General features: G+C 33.2%; 2 protein-coding genes across 4 annotated transcripts; one reads left to right on the top strand and one right to left on the bottom strand.

The window, feature by feature from the left end:
- Positions 1-242: 242 nt before the first annotated feature.
- On the bottom strand, positions 243-2,756 carry LOC100168731 (proteasome subunit beta type-6). The gene is given in 6 exon segments (NM_001293349.1): positions 243-614; positions 671-815; positions 1,926-2,055; positions 2,118-2,249; positions 2,344-2,411; positions 2,547-2,756. Coding segments are annotated over 6 exon segments (732 nt in total). The 5' UTR covers positions 2,622-2,756; the 3' UTR covers positions 243-432.
- A 40-nt stretch (positions 2,757-2,796) lies between these two features.
- On the top strand, positions 2,797-5,554 carry LOC103310573. Of its 3 annotated transcripts, none has more exons than XM_016808003.2 (5): positions 2,797-3,022; positions 3,251-3,962; positions 4,304-4,393; positions 4,453-5,124; positions 5,238-5,554. In XM_016808003.2, exons 2-5 carry the CDS (start codon positions 3,686-3,688, stop codon positions 5,261-5,263), a joined length of 1,065 nt encoding a protein of 354 aa, XP_016663492.1. In that variant the 5' UTR covers positions 2,797-3,022; positions 3,251-3,685; the 3' UTR covers positions 5,264-5,554. The 3 variants fall into 3 exon arrangements, with proteins under 3 accessions (XP_016663492.1, XP_016663493.1, XP_008187482.2); XM_016808004.2 differs by having other exon boundaries at positions 3,696-3,962; XM_008189260.3 differs by having other exon boundaries at positions 2,797-3,962.
- Positions 5,555-22,139: the final 16,585 nt, after the last annotated feature.

Below are 22,139 nucleotides of genomic sequence, written 5' to 3' on the forward strand. Positions count from 1 at the left end.
TTACAGAAACACAGTCTATTGTTTAACCCATTAGCGCCGGAATTTAAATTTTTACAATTTTAACCAACATTTTGTTGAAAACATAATATGTTAAATCTTAAAAATTATTGTAAAAAATCTATGTTACCATATGACAACGCACGGCGTTAATGGGTTAAGTATAGCTGTACAAATCGCATTTACATATTTTTTTTTAAAATTAGTTCCAAATCATAGGGTACTATAAATGTTAAAAAAATATTACAAGAATGAATGAGGTCTTTATTTTTTCTATGTATTAACAAAAAGGTAGATATTTAAATATTCGTTAATTTAAGAATAAAACATATGTATTGAATTCATTCAGTTTTATTTAGTATAAAGATATTATAATGAAAAATAATTTTGCTTATGTTAGCAAAACAATTTAATTTATAATTGAAAAAAAAAAAATTAAACCATAGTAGCATCTCCTCCAGATACTTCAACTGGTTTTTCTTCATAGATATTATCATAAAATTTCGGGAGTTGATCTCCAAGTGTCAATTTTCTTTGAATTTGACCAGTATGGTTTATTACTCCCATACGCACGACACCTCCACTTGAACCATCACGCTTAATTGCCAATGAAATTGCTAAACAAAATATAAACTTATAATAAAGTAATAGTATTAATCAAAAGTAAGCTTACCGTTAAGTACAAGATTTTCACATTCTTGTTGGGTCATTCCATCTTTATATTGTGAATCCATAAAACCATACAAATAAGAACTACCAGAACCACCAATAGAAATGTTTTGTTGAACAATTGTACCACTTACATTGATCGAATATACCTGTGATAAATAAGTGATGAGTTTATAATATTTTAATAAGATAAGTACTTCTTCTGTTATTATTATGGTAAATGAAATAGAAGACATTATGCAAGTTTTTATTTATTTCAATATTTCTTCTACCATAAATTCACTTTTATAAAAAAATGTTTTCATATTCTTTGCACAAAAACTATTGAAGTTAGATATTTATAGTTTATACTGAACTAAATACTATAAATATTTCATTTATATTTGAATGACTTGATGTGCAAATTGTGTGGTTAGCATAAGCGTGTGGCCAGTAGCGTTGATATGATTTCTGAAAGGGGATCAATAAAGCAAAATAGCTAAATGGGAGGGGAAAATTGGAAAATCTACCACCCTCTCAACATTTTTTACTTAGGCAGTAAAATAATTAACAAGGAACAAGAATATAATTTGAATTGATTCAAAATTCACATCAAACACAATATGGAAAATTATCCACTCCAACGCCAGTGGGAGGGGATCTGATCCTCACGTCACCCCTTGTATACGCCACTGCATATGGCGTGCGCACAGGTGCAGTATAAGGTTCATATATAGCATCTTATATCTGCAAAAATATTGGGGTCATTTGATTGACCTGTGGTTTGCTTAGTCACAGTCAGTGGCCAGTTAGGGCAAATCATCTATGTATCGAAGCTTTGAACATTGTCTACCAAGGTGGCTGAGTTGCACTCTATCCGCAAACCGACATGGCCGGATTGCCTACCAGGGTGGCTGAGTTGCACTTATTGCAGTAAGTTACACCCAAAAAGAGTTTAACAATCATAATTTTAGAGTTGCTATTTTTTACGGGCAACAAAGTGTGCGAGATCAGCTAATTATTTAATATAAATAGATAAAATATATCTGAAACAGTTTTTTCATTAGATAATTGATACTTTGTACAGAAAAAAATTGGTACCTAGTCAAAATTACCTGCAAATCATACAATTAATAATTAAGGTTGATTGTAAAAAAATGCAAACATTCTGCGATTGAAGTTTGCACACAAGTATTGTGTTTAGTATTCTTTTTTTCATTTTCAGAGAGGGTATACAGAAATACTTAAAAAAAAAAAACAATATTAAATTTATTAATTACTTGTCCACCAAATCTGCTGTCCCATCCAGCTACAATGACCCCAGCGGTCAGTTGATGTCTGTTCTCATAAATCAGATTTTTAAACACATTGGCAGCTGCTCTGACAAGTGGCGGCTCATCCATTTGAATGCTTTGAAAAAAACATATTTATTTATTGGAAAGTTTATTCAACAATATAATATCATTAATTACCTTGTTAAATCCATGTAGTATGCAACTATGTCAGTGATGGCTTGAGTATCGGCCGCCGAACCTGACCGGCAACAGTAAATATTGTCACATACTTTTGTTAATTTATCAGTAACTCGGTTAGCAATATATGCTCTAGAAAGCAAAACATAAATGGGATATCAGTATATGAATATAATCTATTTCAAATGAATTACAAGTGTGTTTTAAATGTCAGTATTTCAATTACCCAGTTGTAGTGCGAGAGTCAGCTCCGATTATAACACCACCGTCATAAATAGCAGCTATGATGGTAGTCTATAAAATATTAATTAAATTGATTTTATTATACATAGGTATAGATTTACAGTATACAAATAGTGTACACAAATTTAATGACATAATTAAAAATGAGTGTTTATTTATTTTTTTGGAAAATTAGTAATTACTTACACCAGTGGTTACTTCATCCTTTGTGATATCATGAATGTCGCCGTCTTGAAATCCACAATGACTGAGGAGAGACATTATTGACGATTTGCAAAAATTTTCAAACTTATTAAACTTCGATAAGTAATTCGTTTGGTAATTTACTAACGTAAATATAAATAATTATAAAAATAAAAATTAATAATATTAAATTTTGCTGATAATACTTAAATTGTTTGTACATAACCCTAAAAACGAAATCGCATAATCATTGCTAAGAAGAAAACCATTAACACGGTTATGGTTTTAACGATTTGTTGATTTTATTATCACATACTTTTTTTATTTACATTACGATAATACGATTTACCATTTACGCAAGATGGGATGGACTATGGAGTAATATGGAAAAGTTTGAAAGTTTAATCGTTTTGTTGTGGATTATTGGATCTTTTCTAGTAGGTTCACAAGTGACAAGTTCATTATAAATAGATAGATAGGTATGTAAACAACAATATGTATTTTGGTCCGGTTAGTGCATCCCACACTCTCTCCCGCGACAGTGATGGGAAAGAACGAGTTCGTAAGAACGCGTTCATATTGTGTGAACTTGACATGACACAGTTTTATTTTTCAAGAAATGAACTTCAACGTGAACTAAGTTCTTTTTAATAGATATAATAGATTATAATTAATATAATATTTACGTTAATACATATTTTTATTAGCCCATGTTTGATCATTACCCAAAACAAAGGAGACTGGACAATGATGCAAAAATTATGGTCACAAAATTAGTTCATATGAAAGTGAATAAAAAAATCTTACAAAACGACTTAATGCAGACCCATGACAAAATAATTACTTTGAAAGACATACATAACGTTTTATCCAAATCCCCAGCAACTGATGCCTTGAACAATTTGGTGAATACATATGAAAACAAATCAAATGTTGACTTAGAAATCATAAAAAAATTAAAATAATGAACTACAAGCCATATTCTATCAAGATGCAGAAATGAAACGAATATTTTCTTTATGTCCAGAAGTTTCATTTATTGATGCCATTTATAAATTAAATGATTTAAGATTGCCACTTTATGTTTTTTTAGATTTGTAATCAGTAATTATTACTATAATATTATTATTTATTGTATAAATATGTTTAAAGTTGTCGATTCAAATGGGCAAAGTGAAATTGTTGGATTTTGTCTTCTTACATCTGAAGACTCAGAAAATGTTACAAACATGGCATCTACTTTTCAAAAATGGAATCCAGCATGGAAGAGTACAACGTGTATAATGGCGGATAAAGACTTTGTAGAAAGAAACGTGTTCAAAAACAAATTTACTGACGAACATACTTTAATTTGTATTTTCCACTGTTTAAGATCAATGTCTAGAGAAATAACAACAGAAAAAATGAATATTACATTAGGTAATCAGTATAATATATTAATATATTTTTGGATAAATAAATGCAATAAGTAGGTACCTACCTAAGTTAAAATACCTACTTTATTTATTGGTTTTCTATAAATATAGGAGAAAGAACATTGTGCTTAAAAATTTTACAAGACATGCAATAGAGTATGACGGTTTTATATGAAAAATTGAAAAACACAAAATTAGAAAATGTGATTAACTATTTTGAAAAAAACTAGTGCCCAATAAAAAATGAGTGGGCCATCCACTTTCAATCCAAGTTTTTGACATTAGGTAGGTTTGATATTTTGAACTAATTTTGTAATTTATTAATTTATTAATTTTGTAATTTAGGTAATAGAACCAACAATAGGCTAGAAAGTACCAATCAAAAAATAACCCAGGTAGTAACAAAACATTTGAGACTGGATCAATTATTTCAAGGTTACTACACATTAAAAAACACATTTAACTAGTTTAACTAAATAACTATTGTTTTACAGGCCTAGAAATGTTGATGGTCACTCTTAGGACAGAAAGAGACCATGTGGCCCATGAATGTTTTACAAAAACTCCCAGTTATTTTAACGATCTAACCAAAAATGAAAAAGAAATTTATCACCATCTAACCACATATGCATTTAATAAAGTTATAAAAAAATTCAGACTACGGGATGATGTGGACATAAAAATAATTGATAAAAATTTACAAATAGTTACCATTCAATCTAGTGAAGGGATTCTAACTACTTCTATATGGAAATGTAGTTGCTCGTTTGATACGAGTATGAATTTACCTTGTCATCACATTTTCAAAGTACAACAAATGTTTACAGTAGAATTGTACAACCCACATCTTAGTGCTGAAAGGTGGACAAGACAATTTTATTCTAAAGTATGTAGAGTAATGCCTGCAAATGTAAGTCAAACATTAAGTAATTTAGACGAGGTATGTACTAATGAAAACCATGTAGTCAGTATTTCAATGGTAAAAAAGGATAAGAAGAAAATACCAAATGCACATGAGAAATTTAGACAGGCTTATATAGAAGCCAAAAGATTAGCTTCACTGACATCAGAGGCTACAGGGAAAAAATATGAACAACGGTTAAATGTATTGAAACATATTGCTCATTTATGGGAAAGTGATATAAATATTACAACTACGAATATAGGTTTGTTAATTACAAATTATTTATAATTTAAATTTAATAACAGATATTCAATTAATCAAATAAAATTGAAATTAAGTTACAACTTTAAATAATAATGTTTGTTGTATTTTAAGATGAGTTAAACAAGATAAATTATTGATGAATTGGTAGCAATAGATGAAGTTAGGTGCTATTTCACAGAAGACAGTTGGCCTGCTATCCAACAAATCATCAAATTAAAAAAACAGTCAGCTACTTGGAACTGTACGATATGTTTGAAAGATTCAACAACAAAATCTATATGTTGTATTAGGTGTTTAGAGTGGTCGCACTTTGATTGTGTTGGTATAAACCAACATTTTAAATCAAAACTATGGTTTTGCAACACTTGCAAAATTAATGAAAAACAGTGAAGTTTTCACACATTAAATTTATTTTATTACATATACCTACATAATATAATTAATAATTTTATACTGATTTTTTAATCTTATTGCAAATTGCTTAAATGCCTATGTTAAACTTATAAAATTTAATAAACATTAAAAATGTAAAAATGTCTTCCCTCATTATAAATAATAAATTACCATGTTTTAAAATATTCAAATGTGGCGAGCACATTATAATCATTATCATTATCATATCTGTTTTATCAGTACATTTACTTATCAGTTTCATGACCAATCAGAGAACAGGACGTGAAAATACATGTTTTCACATCGGACGTGAAAATAGTCACTTCCATTATGATTTTGAACGTTTTGGGTTCGTTCGTTGACAATTTAATTTTCATAGAACAGGCGATAGGATAACGTTTTGAAATGTTTAGTAGCCGATCAGGTTCGTTCTCAAGAATCAAAAGGTATAATTTGTTTTTAATTTTGTTTATTTTTATTTTGGATATTAATTTTTGCCCTGAAATCACAACGCCGCGCCGTAAGAATAGTAGGTATACCATTTGTATTTTGTGGTATATAATTATAATTCTGTTGTAACTTGACATAATACAATAGTGTTATAAATAATGTTCCCAAGACTAACACGTTCATACAAATTATTTTATGCTGTATACAGAATACAGGGTGATTGGAAAAATATAAAACTTTTTGTATTACCTACGCAATCAAAATGAATTTTAATTATGATTTTGTTTTCGTTTATTACTCAACATTATTTTAACCACTACTCTGTAATTATTATTTTCAATTACTAATTAGTTGCATAAGATAAAGTATGTTGCAGAGCCGCGTATCGAGGGTTTCGACGCATAGTCGGCAGTCACACGTAGGTATTTTTACGTTTTTTTTTTTCAATTTAAGTATTTTTTTATTTTATTTTCTTTAGTAACTTTTTTAATTTTTAATAATTTTAAAAACTATGAACTACTGAACTAGAATTTGAACTAGTTCATATTTAATGTCTTCAACTTGAACTTGAACTAATTCATTTTTAGAATGAACTTTCCCATCACTGTGACCCAGCCATTGTCGTAGTTTCCCTTATTTCATTGGCCGTTAAATTACCCGGTCAACATACAGAGGCGAACTAGCAGGGCCGGATTTAGGGTTGGGGGGGGGCTCAGCCCCGGATCCCCCCTAAAACCAGCTAATAGACGGGGTGTGGAGTGGTTCGCGAACACGATGCGTATCAAAAAATTGCTGACATACCTATCTATTTTGTTATGCGCAACTTAGAACTTGACCAGTGACCACAAAAAATAAATCATATAATTTTGAGAAATCACGGTTCATAGAGCTGCAGCGTGAAGCCTTACATCGGAGTTTGATCAATCCACTTTTGTTTACCATTTATGGAACGAACCACATATACTTAGATATATCAATATGCATAGGCGCAAATAGCGTTTGGGATTTGAGGGAGGTAAAGCCTTACTTTAATAATAATAAATAAGCTTAAAACAAAACGTTGGAAATGTTTGGGGCGGCTATTGATATTTTTGGGAGGGTTTAACCCTAAAGCCGGGGGGGGGGCTATTTGTGCCTATATCAATATGGCTTAGATCATGATTCATGGTTTACAGCCCATCGGCTTATGATCAGATACTTTTGAGATGATTACATCAGTGGCGACTGACGGTTTGTTATCTTTGCCTTGTGGTTCACAGTCTGTTGTAGAATTATTGTTCATTGGGTACAATCATACCTAATACCTAAGCCATAACTCATAAATATAAGGTCTATGGGCACAATGCACAAATATTTTACATGTTTACCTAATCAACATCACATATTACAACTAAAACGATAAAATATTATACATTTTATACAATATGACAATATATACGACAAAACACGAGAGAGTACGAGACCCAAAAAAACCAGGTGGTTGCCTATATGCACGGCGGTGTTGTATCTTTGTGAATTGCCCTATGTGCTTTTTTCGTAATATTGTATGCTTTTAAGAGGACGCTACACACAGGTTTTCACCACCTGAAAACACGTTTTAGTAGAATTGCTCTCATTTGAGCTGTATTTATCGCACAAAAATCAAATTTCGACCACTTAAGGATAACAATATTATCTGGGTTCCTATGTTGGATAATAAGTATACGTCTACTCAGTCGTTTGTTTTAGACTGTAGAAAATTATAAAATAACCAAATATTTAACGTTTAATAAAAGTTACTATGTTGATGGTATCTAAAAGATCCAACATAGGAACACAGATAATGTTCTCATCTTCGTGTTTACGAAAGTTGGTTTTTGTATAATGATTGTAGCCCAAATGAGAGTGATTCTCCTGAGACATGTTTTTGAAAAAAAAATTCGTATTTGTATAACCGTATCGTTTATTTTTGTAAAAATAACAAAGCATTTAAAAAATGTATGTTTATTAGAAACAATTAATGATTACCATTTACCACGTAATTTCATACCTACAATAATTATTAAAATAATTAATTATTTATTACATATTTTATTGGCTAACATAATATGCAACTTATATACCTACGTAATATTGGATAGGCAACCACCACGGGACCACGTTACCTGTAAACCGGGATATGTCACCACTCACCGGTTTTTAACTTCGGTCCCGGTCATCCCATTATAAGATTATGTTTCTAAGCGGATTTTCCACTTTGGTTGTATATCATTACTAATATTAATTATTACGGTTTAAATATAGAACATACAAAAATACTAGTATAATATGCCGTCGGCCGATCATCATACCGTCATGCATTAGTGATTAGTTCAAAATTCCAATCAAATCGGGGCAAAAAAAAATAATAAGGTTGTTGAAATTATTTTGGTAAATGTCCTGGTTATTATTTGGATGTTGGAACTTATATGGCAACCCAAGGCCACCTATGTGAGTGATTCTTATATCGAGTTTCACATATTGTCGTATTTTATACGTTATAGTACCTATTCCATAAAATAATGTCTGTTGTGACTTGTGTTATAGTTGTGTACTGTAATGTCAATTATTATACGAACAACGACAACGCGCTACAATGAGAAAGCAAAAAAAAAAAATAAAAATAGACCTCGGGCACAATATATATACACCGGTTAGTAAGAAATTGTTTGGCGAAAAAAATATTTTATGTACCTATATATTATGATAGTTTCTTAAGACGATTAAATATTGATGTGTCGATGTATTATTATATTTTTATTTTTTATTTAAATGGATCCAGCTATAACGGTGTTACAATTGCTTTTCGATAGAAAACATGGAATAACCCTTTGGAAACAATGGGATTGGTGGTGCTAACTGCTAAGAGAGATTTAGGTTTAATGTTTTCCACCAATTTCGCGACGAGCACAAGTAGGAACACTCATTCTAGTGTTCGGGCCCTCTTGTATAAGATAAACATCAAAACATCACAATAAAATATCAAGTCAATATGCCGATGATGTGACTGAGTAAACGGTGGCAGAGCAGTTCGTGGTTTAATCGTCGGTACCCGAAGTCAGTCGAAGCGAACAACTAGAGGGCGCCACATTACTCATTTACTCCCCAGCCACACCATAGACTTGGCGAAGGCTAGAGTCGGTAGCGTGTTTGGTAGTTTTCAGTTTAATTTTGCGTAAAAATGTATTCCGTTTTTTCCAACTGTATTGAAAAATACTGTGAAATTGTTACTTTTGATCCCTCAAAGTATCGGGTACCGACTAGATTCACTTTCCTACCAGAAAATATATTATTGAAAATTTAAATACATATTAGTTACCTATTTTAGTTATAAGGTATGGACAAAAAAAAAAATATAATCGATATTTATCCATACATTTTTATTTACTAATCTAAAACATAAACAGCCTGCACGGAATCAGAATCGGAAAACGGCAAATGCAGAGGACTAGTCTGGAAATCAGCCTTTGCCAGAGTACCACCACCGCGGATATGCTGCCCACGTCTGTGAAACCTGCCCGAGTATTTGTTCTGGGGACAGGCAGGCTGTCGGCCGGGCTGTTCGGACTGGAAAGCTTTCGGCTGCATATCGGGGTGCGGGCCGTGCGTGCTGTACCCGCGGAGATGGTGACACAAGAAGGAGGAGGAACTTTTAGAAGTCACTGTGAAACTGAATGAAGGGTAAGAATCTTGACGGTGGCGACGGCAGTTCCGAAAAGCGCGACATGGCTTCAAGAATTCAATTATGAAATGAAATGCTCTCCGGTAAATCGTAGGGTATGAAATTATAACTTTACGGACAATTATTAACAGTTTTGACGATTTTTTGACATGTTGTTATATTTTATGGTATATATAATAAGTCGTAACACTCTAAGTTCGTAAATACTGTATACTTATAACTTACGTTATAATATTTGTTGTCATTCTATTTGGTAGTATAATAGTTTTTAAAATTTGGAGTTTGGACACGGGTTAGGCTGATCTGGCACGGCCGCGGCTTTTGCTGTGATGTATATGTCATGTAGTCGTTTTTTCGCGCTTCTCTTGAAACTGCCACAGTCTCTTACTCCATTCAATTTACTGTCACTCCATTAATAGTTCCTCCTCGATTTCAGTGGTGCCAAAATATATATTTACCTATTACAATTGTCATTGGTGATTTTAGTAGGTAGGGGGTCACCTTTGTTATTCTATAGTTATTTTATGAAAATTTGTTTATTAGACAACATAAAAATTATACTTGGTGTATGGTAATGTAATTATAAGAAATAGGTGGGTATCAAAATTTTATGTGGAGGTGTCTAATGTCATAGGTAAAATTTTGGAATTCGGCGCCACTGCTCGACTTCGACTCTCTTGTCACCATCTCGGGTTCCGACACCTGCAACTCTGGCACGCTTGCCTCGACATCTGCAGCTATCTAGTACGGTTCGCCCGGCCGCTTGCCCTCGACCATACCAGAACGAACACCGTCATCGCTAATTTGCGGGCTGGTTTCCCGGACGTGGGCAACATTTCCATTACTTAATATTAATATGCTTTCAGTGGTCCTCCGGCAGCGGCTGATCTCCAAACTCGTCCTCGCTGATACCGATCCTTTTCTGCGGCGGCCGCAAGTATCGCTGCTGCACGCCATATTTTTTTTTATCTATCTCTGCCGTCGAGCTTGCATCCTCTTCCTCCGCCGGCTGTTTGGCCGCATATTATGTAGTAGTATACACCAACCCTAAGCCGTCGTCGCGGCCCAGCGAGAACGTGGCCCGGTCACCACAATCGTTTTTAGCGGTTTTTCGTAATTTGTCGGTGGTTTTTCCCGCGCGTGTCATTAAATAATTATGGAGAAAATCAAAAAATGACCTTTCCAAAGTACCATCTTGATCCTATTTTCTACAAGATAAGATACTATATGTTGAAATAAAAGCTCCCTTTCTGGTAGAAATATTATATACAGGATAAAAAGAAAAATGAAAAAATAAACACCATTGTAAAACCACTAGCTTCCTCGCTCCGCTCAGAATCTAAAAGTCGAAGGTACATCATTCCCAAATTGGTCAAAAGTAAATCTAACTACAAAAAAATTAAACCATCCTGAATCGACATTTAAAATAAAAATATTATTTTTATGCATCCTGAGAAATATTATTGATTTTAAGTTTAAACTAATTTAAATATTGTTTACAAATTAAAATCATCTAGAAAATCTCAAATTATAATAGTCATATAATATGTATTTTGAGAACTGAGAAGTATGATACATATTGACCTATGGTTGTTTTTAATGGTATATATAGTTTCTCGGGGAGTAACAAATACATTTTGAAAATTGCACTTGTTGTATAGGTATTTACGTATAATTGCTTGCATAAGTACACGAAATTAATTTAAAATAATAATCTAAAAATACCACACAACGTACGTGTGACATTAAAAATGTATACTGTATCAATGCGTATTTTTTACAAATAACTTGAAGTTGACTGCAAACTTTCGAAACAACATTATACTATTAGAGTGGCTTAATTTGTGGTGGCGGAAGGTAAAATGTAGGTACCCCGTTTAATTTTAAAGGAGTATTGAACTATAGAGTTGAAATCGGAATTGGGATTATCCTTTCCCGTGTTCCTCAAAAAGGAAAAAAGTTTTTAATCAATTAATTTTAGACATGTAATTTAATATTTCTACTTACCTATACACATTTAGATTATAATTCTGTACAGTGTTCACTGATATTAGTAGAGTCGACTGTTATTGTTGTAATAATTTTTTTTTTTAATAAATATGTTTTTGGGCTGGATACAAGATTTTTTGTTTGTGACAAATTTTTTGTAAGATTTCTTATGTTATGGTTACTAATTACCAAAAACATTTTTATGATTCATAAATTTTCCTTTTAGAGGAATATAACTGAGAACCGCACTTCTCATACATTATTACATTATACAATTTTTAAATTTATAAATATATAATATTAAAACCAATACAAGTGAAAAATCCAAAAATATAACGATTGTCGATATACCTTGCCGGTTTAATGAAACAAGTAGTAATGTATATCAGTGGTTCCAAACTAATTTGTACATGTGTACCCCATTACCATGCTAGATTGTACCCCTTGTATAAATTTTAAACTTTTTTTCTTAAAATTGAACTTAAAATATTTAAGCGAAAATAACAAAGTAATTATGAAGTACATATATATTTTATGTTTGGTATTAAAAACCAAATCATTTTTATATAAAAATGAATGTTATCTACTTATTTAGAGGGATCCTTGTCTTGAGCTGCATTGTTTTTCTTTAAATCGGGATCAAATTATGCAATAATGAGTCCGTCATTAGATCTATTTGATAATTGATTACTTTCTACGACATGGCTTACTTTTAATTACCATACCAGTTTTTAACCATTGATCTATCCATATCTATCAAAGTATATTTAAATTAAGATAATAAGTTAGCAGATTATAAGGATTCTATATTGTAACAAGCAAAAACCATATAGGATGAAGGTATAGACATGTACTATTAGTTAAAGAGCTGGTTAAAATTTTGCTCTGTCTAGTAAAACCCAAAATGACAACACTTGGCAACAACTTTTCTGAATGGTAATAAGTAATCACCATTCTATTCTACTATGTTTCAAAATCAAAATTGTACATGGTATAACAATAAATCTGAAAAAGTGGATAAGTAGGCAATCCCGCTCTGCTGTAGAAGTGTACTTCGTTATTAAGTAGGTCACTGTAATGGACGTGTTAAATTGTAATTCAATGATAAATCATAGTAGGTATACGAAAAATGATTCTGAGCGGAGTTGGCTGGGGTCAGCCAATATTACTTAGTTTATTTTATATTTATATTACTACTAGAGTAATACATTTTACTATATTCGTAATACGTTATACATAGGCAATAGTTTAAAATTAATCTGAATATTTTTAACGTTTTATTGAGTAGGTATAGAAAATGATAATTTAATTAACAGTGGAATGTTTCAAGTTCCTACGATTAGTACTCTTTGTATTACATTAGAAAAATTAAAGCTTATTTGATGATGAATTATGGTTTTACGCGTGGAAATCTAAGTTTGTCAAAATTTAAACTTTTAAGGCTTATAAATAAATTCTGTAGATTTTTTTTAATTCCTGTATAAAAACTTAGTGAGGAGCCTTGTATCAAATTTTCATGTTTTTTGACAAAGGGAACATATTTTGAACATATATAGAAAAAAATAAAAAATTTCAAATGTTCATAAATATCTCAAAAAGTGTCAAAATATTATGAAAACTATACAATGTATAGAAAATACAAATATTAACATTTGTTGAGATTTTCCCGTATCTTTAGTTATTCATTTTTAATTATAAGTTATAACTAAAGAAGATAATCGATTTTTCAAGAACTGGTTTTGCATAAAAATCTCGTTTTATCTCATTTTTTTTTGTTTCTCCAAGTAAAATAATTACTTGGAACTTTTTATTTTTGACCCACCAAAGTACCAACTGGAATCACTTTTTTCTGAAGCATATTTTCTACTATATAAAGTTTCTTCAGACACAAAAATTTATAAATCTAAAAAATCTAAAAAATATCTCATTTAAAATATTCTTAATCAGTTCAATATATTTATTAAATTATATTTTTATAACTAGATATTTTAAATTGATTTTATAACTATTAAAAAGTAATATACAATCGATTCTTTCGACATTTTTTTGTAGTTTTGGTATTTAAAACTAAAACTAAAGAAACTTAATGTAACAAGTAATAATGAATATGTCTTTTTTTTTAATTCCATCTATAGGTATATAAAATTTCAATGTATGAATTTACCATTTTATGATATTTAGTTTTTCTATTATACAAAAATAAGCATTTTTTTTCATCTTTATCAATCATCCATCATCTACCTATTTATATGATATTGTGTTTTAAGTTTTTGACTTTCTTTCTGACAACTTACCTGCAATTTCATCAAAGTTTTAAATTTTAATATATTTAGTAAAAATTAAAATCAATAAATTATTTTTCACGCCTTCCTCTTTCTCAATTTACACAAAATTACCTATCCATTTTGAGTTTTTTTTTTTATATTTCTTGTGCGTTTTCTTGAAATAGGTATTTATTGATTTTAATGATAAGATTGAGATTTTTTTTTTGAAAATGTTAATTTTTTGATCGTTGAAAATTCATATGTTCACTAGGTATTATAACACTTAACTGTCAGGTGTAACTGGCTGAGGCATGAGACTAAACAATATGTAGAGCTATCCACCTTTTCGATAACCACACCGTATTCACTACCATACACAGTAGGCACCTTTACAATAATAGTATTTGTGAACTCAACTCGGGTAAAAACATCGTTGTAGTGTGGTAGCGGTGGCGCGGTGGTAGTGTTTATGCTATTCTGGTATTCTGCAGTATTTTGAACGACAGATGTCCTTTGAACCCCGTGGGAAACTCTTTCCATAAACAAAAATTTCCACATGATTCGTTATTATTATTATTATTATTATTATTATTATTATTATTATATTATTGTACAAAATGATCAAAAATTATGAATACTATCACATTAAACACAAAGTATAGGTACAGGAACTATATATATGAAACATACCTATTATTATCGGTTGGTTTAAAATATTAAATCATTCGAGTTTAAAAAATATTTTAATATTATGCTGATAAATAAATAAATAGTAGTTTTATAAAATTACAAATTTTTTTTTAATAATTCATCATTGCGGGTAAAATGATATTCCAAATATTGTATAAAAGTATTTTATCTCTGTCTAATGTCAACAATGGCACGACGTATAGTGTGTTTTCATAGTTAACTAAATTAATCAAATATTTAACAATTATGTTTATTTAGTTTTGCTAGATAGCTTTTAGATATCGTAATAACTGTAAATAATATTTATTTAATCCAATAAATGATTAAAATAAATTTATGTACTACTTATATACAGTAATCTAGAAAAAAATAGCAATTAACCATTTGAATGATCATTATTCATTTATGATGTTAAACACACGTTTTAAATTAGGTACATAATATATTGAAGTATTGGATATTGTTTTATTTTACACACCATATAGGTACCTACCTACATGTTTTCTAAATATAAATCATACATTTGTGTACCCAATACCCATGCAAGTTGTATGATACAACGGTGTTTAATATATTAGCTTACGTAAATTAATAGCTTAAAAAAGGTTTATAATAAATTGGTAGGTAATTTGTTAGTGTAGTACATAAACTGTACACGGTATACCCAAATACCTTATAATTTATATTTATAAATTATAGTTTAGCTAGAATATGATTGTATTTTACTTAGAAGTTGTGATATAAGTAGATGTGTTGTCTATACATGACTATTTTTTAAAAATACGCATGTTTTTAAGTAGACATCATAATATTATAATACAATGCGAACATAACGTCAATGTGAAGAAACTCTGACGTTGTGATTAATAAAATTCAAATTCAAATCTGCTAGAATTAACAAGTTTAGTCCGAATACTGTTTTCTCCCCCCCGATGTCGTCTAAACTCCGCTCGCCCGATTGACGGTCGATACCGCCACCTTAGCTGGTATTTACATACATGTTCGTGACAATAGAACGGCCACTGGGCGATAATAATACACTATGGCTCTCTGAAAAGTAAAAAACAAATAGTAACTTGTAATAATATAATATATAATATATCAAAAGCATAATATGTCTTAGAGTATAAAACACACACGTACCAATAATAGTAAATTATTGTCAGATTTCGATAATTAAATTAAAAACAATTTACTGAAAAATGTATTTACTCTTGCTTGATAAGTTTTATTAAGTTTTCATAACTGAGGGTATATTTTCTTATGTCACTTAATCATAATTCATTTGTTGTGAGAATTGAGGGACCGAAAGTTTCACTATTATTTTTTACTTTTTTGTTCTTGGAAAATCAATAACAATGTAATTTTATCCTAATACACATTTACATAAACAAAAAAAAAACTATTAATTTTTTTTCAATTTACATCAAAATAGGTACAACATAATATTATTATTATTATTATATATTGTATGTAGATGTTATATACACGCAATCTTTGTAAAAAGTTGTTGAATATTATTTATGTACATAGTATCCATATATAGGTGATGTATTGATTTTTATTTTATTTGTCGTCCACCTTGTCCGAATTCTTGAAACTAAGGAAACTATGCATTTCGTTCATACCCTGCATCCCCAAATACCTCGATGGTCCATTGAAACAGTCACCAGGTTGATTTTAAACCTTTCGGTGCACTTTAACAAAATTAGCGATTGGTTTTAGCTTAGAAAGGTATTTTATATATAAACAAAACATTTTATTAAAAACAAATGTAGGTATAGTACCAAAGTGAGAGAATTTAAATTAAAAATACATTTAATGAACTTTGTAAAAGCAAGAAACTGTACAATATCATAGAACTTTGTATAATATTTTAGCATAATATTTTAGCATTTTACTCATATGTATCTTTCAGAATTCTCTTTTTAAACCTAAGATGAATGATTATGTTATATTTTTTAGAAATATTTCTTTCTTTCAAGCGATATTCCTATTTTACAATTTATAATAATTTGATAGTTAATTTTTATACGAATATAATATTATGTGGCATGCTATATAATTATTTTAATACAATAATCAACTTTAGTTTGTATCCTATTTTTAAACTAATACTTTTAACTTAATAAATCAAATTGAAATATCGCTTTAAATTATTTGGTCGCTGAATATTTGCGTGTTCGTATAATTATACACGATAAGATTATTGTTTTTTTTTTTATCCCGGGATCTCGTAATTTTATAATAATATGAATTTCAAGAAATATAAGTTTGTATGTACTCAACTGTAAAATGCTAGGTACCCTATGGTTTAAGACTTAAGTATTGAACAATTTTGAATAATATTGTGTTTGTTCTTACAAAACAGAATATTGTTGTTTTAATTTTTAATCATATAAAACAATTAATACCTAACCTATATGTTATTTATATGCAATGAAATCTTATCGGAAAATTTATTAAAATATTGAATTTTAATTTGAATGTGAATAAGTCACAATATTAGTATTTGAATCAACTAATATCGAAATAATGTTCAATATAAAATACACACAACTAGTTTTGAAATATTCTGAAGTTACTGGAATTTTAATATAATATTACACGATTAGATTATTATTTAAGATTTAATATAATATATTAAATTACAAAATAAATATTACATTTTCAGAATTTGAAATATGTGCATAGCATCGTGCCATCGCATGGTTTTTAGGTTTTTTATTAAAATAATTTGGTCAGAGTTTAATTGTTTCATCTGGAAAACATAATTTACCATTGTCTCGTTAACGTTAATACAAAATCAAAGAATTTATTCTTTTTTAAACTGCAGTGTGCTATAACGGTATATGCATGTTTGGTACCGATATAACAATATCAATATTGTAGTTCTGGGTTTTTAATTTACCGCGTAAAGGAGAAAAATCTGCTTGAAAATATTGTACAATGTTTTTTTATTACTATACCAAATACCCTGTTCTAATACTTTTTTTAAAGCTGTAAAAAAATGTATTAATAACGATTAATGTTCTTTTTTTGACAGACAAAAAAAAAAATTAGGAAAGAAACCCTTTCTTAAAATGAGTCCTCGATACCATAAAAATTACATTATTATAGATATAAAAATAATTTAGTTAGTTAATTACGAGGCGAAATTGATTAAAAATGTACCAACAAATTTACCTTTTTTGTAAGATAAAGCATTTTACTTTTTATTGCACGTTAAAAAGTATAAATATTTTTTAACAGTAAATATTTCATAAGCAGGCAGTTTCTGGTATCAGTATAGTTGTTTCGAGGGTGGTGGATCGTGGATGTGACGACATCCCCGTCCCTCTTGTATTAATACTTTTTAACAGTATATAATTATTAAAAATAATAAGTTATGGTAATTATTGACAGAAGTCAGTAAATATTATAAAAGTATTAAAATATAACACAATCATAAAACCTAAGTACGCTTGGGCAGTTTTCACTAAGAGGATGAAAACAATTTTGTTTGCATATTTTTTTGAGCCATAATAAAAGTGAAACATTTAAATGTACACACCTTTCTCCCTCGAAGTTTTGTCAAAACCTCTACTTTAATGCAGTAAATACTATGCACTGTATATATAGTTAGCGACTTGGCGTGTCATTACTAATTTACGCGAAATTAGGTATATTCAGAACAAAATTGCGTACCTATTCATTATTCATAATTTGTTAGTACTTACTTGTAAATTATAAGTGCTACGTATATGCTATAACCTATCTTATAATACGTGGGTAGTGGGTACGTATCGTTAGAAATTATAGAATGTAACTTTAGAAAAACACCTATGTATAACACAATTTAAGCAAATTATATCACGCTACAGTCGCGTTAGTAGTTTTTCTTATTTATCTCTCGATAAATTGTATTTTATGGCAAAAATCATATCTTGGCGCAGTTAATCGCTCGTGTGATTCGGCCGTGTGAGAAACGTTAACCCGTAGACAAGTAAAGCCAGTTATAGCGAGGATTACGACCGATCGCTCGCGAAATAAATCCACGTAATTGTTTCCGAAAAGAAAAACAAAATTAGTATATGAAAAGTTTTATCGGATTCCAAATAACACGCATTTCTTAACCGCGCTCATTCGTCGTCGTCGTCGTCGTCGCGGTGTCCGGCAGCTAGGCGCTATTAAAATTTACGGTCGCTTTATATCCGTGTTCGGGCGCGCACCTAACACACACCCACACACCCACACACACACACACACACACAAACGCAGAGACTTTTGCGATTCGCCGTGAAATAATTTCCACAAGCGTCTAGTATTATCGCCGTCGACCCGTGTACCCATCTATACATGTGCGTATCGGTGGGATTTTTGTAAAAGCCCTGGTTGAGACCTATCTCGCGTCGACTATCTTTTACGACCGCGACGTTCCCGCGCCGGCATTCTCGTCGTCGTCTCACCTGAGTTCTCACCGCGGCGATTCCCGCTATAATGTCGCGGTGTTATGGTATATCGCTGCACCTAGGCAGTCGTATATCAACAAATCGCGCGATATTCTTTCCCCTCGCCGCCGTCGTCTTTATGCGTCGTTTTCGGGCGCATATCTAATTAAAATTTGAATATTACAATATTTCTCGGCAGCGCAGAGTTATTATCGCGGCAAACACAATATTATAATATTATATGCGGCTGAGGTATACATCGCGCGGGCACTAAGGTGTACATAATACATATTATAATATAATAATAATAATATGCCAACATAGTGTGTGTGTGCGTGCGTGCAGTGTATATACTGAAATATTACGCCGAATCCGTGGCCGTGGCGGTCCGGGCGAAAGGGTTGGCATACCGGCTAACATGGTAGTTTAATTACGCGGTCCCTTCCCACCCCCTTCCACGACGTCGTCGTCGTCGTCGTCCGGCCTCGCCGCCAACACCACCGCCGCAGCCGCGTGTTCCGTCAGCCCCCGCGCCCGCACAAACACACACATACACACACGCACACACGCACAAGCACACGTAACGCGGCCGGTCGCGTTCCCGCGATAAGACAACGGCCGGCAGCACGGCGAGCGCGAGCGGACGCTGCGGCGCGGGGGTCATAATGGACGTCGCTGACGGTGGCCGGCGGCGGGTGGAATCCGCGTATGTATATGTATATATATATATATAGCGTCCGCGGCGGCGGCGGAGGAGAAGCACAGCGGCAGTAGGAGGTGGAGGAGTCGGTGGCGGTGGCCGTAACCAACCCTCCCGCCGGCGCGCGGCGTTTCGAGTATGTAACTTGCATACTGAGTGTCCGGCCGCGTCGGACACGCGGCTCGGCTCGGCGATCGTCGGCGGGCGGTGGCGGGGGGGGGGGGGCAGCGTGAGGGTCCGAGGGTGGTGGCGGCGGCGGTCCCCGGCCAAACCTCTGCGGGCACGGCGGAGCGGAGCGGCGCGGTCTCTGCTCTGCATAAGATGAGCGCGCGGGCCTTGGTCAGCCCCGATCAATATGGGAGGAACGTTCCCTAACGTCGACGAACCGAACTACCCCCGTCCGCCACCGCCGACGCTTGTCCCTTTGCCACCGCCACCGCTTCACTTCTTCTTTCACCCCACCGCCGTGCCCGGCAGCGGTCCGACGCTCTTGGGTCCACTTTACACTGCCCACGCCACGGACCCTGGCGGAAAGCGTTTGAGTGTGCGTGTATGAATACACACATGCTTTATATGCACACGTGTGTGTGTGTGCTTGTGTGTGCGTACATAATATATGTACGCTGTACGCGTACGTGTGCGCGCGCGTGGTCCGATCCCTAACTTTTGTCTTTTGCATGCGTTTAAGTGTGTGTGCGTGTGTCCGGAGGGAGATTTTCCGTTGCTCGGTGCAAAAAAATATATACGCGGTAGGTACGCCCGGTGGCGGCCACTACGATATCGACCTCCACAATATATTATAACATATATAGTATATAATATATTGTGCTTAAGGTGTATCTAAACGTATGACAATATATTATTATAAGTACGATGGTGGTTGACACGTCGAGACGGTTTTTCTTTTATGCTTTAGCCGATTGAGCCGAAAGGAAAATGTATAAGACAAGGGAGACGGAAAAACATGGTCATTCTGTAATTATATAGTCGTGCTAATATTCTGGGCAATATACATTTACGTCATGTCATACCATATATTGGCGGTAGGATAATACGCGCTAATAACGTTTACCTACTTAAAGTTTTTTAACGTCACGTGCGGTGTGTTAGTAACGGTGGATTATATACGATGGTAGGTACCTAAGTGTATTTATTATGTTATAGAATGCGGTCGCTATCAGACAATAATATTATACTGTACGAAAGAAAAATTGTGATAAAAAATTAATCTATATTGGGTCAAAAAACTTTTTACTAGTGCGAGAAAACGAAAACAACAGATTATTAACCCATGATGAGAGCGTGGAAAAAAACAAATGAATTTCGTCGGAAAACAATTGAAAGAAATGAGCGTGCCGCGGTGTAAAACGGCGGAAAACTTTGGGGGATAAGGGTTAGTCGTCGGGACCGTAAAGCTTCGAGGGTAGCTGTCATTAAGAAGGTAACTTTGTTATATTTTTCCTTTCCTTTCCTTTTTCTTTTTTTTCTTTTTAACTGAAACAAATCGTCGGCGCGGTGGCGAACAGGTAGTCGCGAGGCACGCCGCGACGTCTTTCGTTCCGATTTTCTATTGACGACGACGACGACGGGTTTTAAACGGTTCAATCACCTCACCCCCTACCGTAACCATCGACACCTGTACCGTTAACCCGTGTCGGGCGCGCATTGCAAACTCATAAATATAAATATATATAAACGTTGGACATCGGTATCGGCTGTGGGTGGGAAATTAAAACCGGTGACGGTCGTCGTCGTCCGCGGTAGGCGGGGAGTGGATAGTAGCGGTCTCGTCCGGACGCGATCGGCACACCGGAAACCGGACACGGTGGCGGTCGGACACCTCTATTTTCCGGGGTAGCTTTTCACCCGTCGCCACCCTGCTCCACCCAACCAGTCACACCCCGCCGCCACGCGCTCGACCCGCGTTCCGTCTTTAAAACTGTACCCGAAACTAAATCGCGCCTTTCTCCCTTTTCCCTTCCTCCGCACAACCACCCCCGTCCTTCGTCCGCGTGGTACTCAAAGTTTTCAAAAACCGTCTAGACGGACTGAAATGCACGCCACGTCGCATTGTCTTATTGCCGGGGTCGTTTCATTCGTTTCCGGTCTGTTATTTTCCTTTCATCTCGCGCGGCACCACTTTATTATTTGGCCAAGCGCGTTTTTCCACCTGAAGCGATCGCAACAAACGCCACCTCCGTATACGTGCACACGCATAGACAGATACGCACCATGACGCACTTTGACGTATATTATGACGTGGTTTCACGTGGAGTACTATACACTCGTGTGTTTGCGGCAACATCGCGGGACTATGATCGACGGGAAGTGGCGTTATCGGGTCGAGAAGCGTATAAAAAAATTGAAAAGAAACCCCCGCTGGGGTTGTACCTATAC

The sequence above is a fragment of the Acyrthosiphon pisum genome, chromosome A3 (genome assembly GCF_005508785.2).
Source record: "Acyrthosiphon pisum isolate AL4f chromosome A3, pea_aphid_22Mar2018_4r6ur, whole genome shotgun sequence".
NCBI classification, from domain to species: Eukaryota; Metazoa; Arthropoda; class Insecta; order Hemiptera; family Aphididae; genus Acyrthosiphon; species Acyrthosiphon pisum.

Coding starts and splice junctions, on each gene's coding strand:
- LOC103310573 (XM_008189260.3), top strand. CDS start 3,686: ATGTTTAAAGTTGTCGATTCAAATGGGCAAAGTGAAATTGTTGGATTT. Junction 4,394..4,452: donor ACTGGATCAATTATTTCAAG/GTTACTACACAT, acceptor ATTGTTTTACAG/GCCTAGAAATGTTGATGGTC. Junction 5,125..5,237: donor TATTACAACTACGAATATAG/GTTTGTTAATTA, acceptor TTGTATTTTAAG/ATGAGTTAAACAAGATAAAT.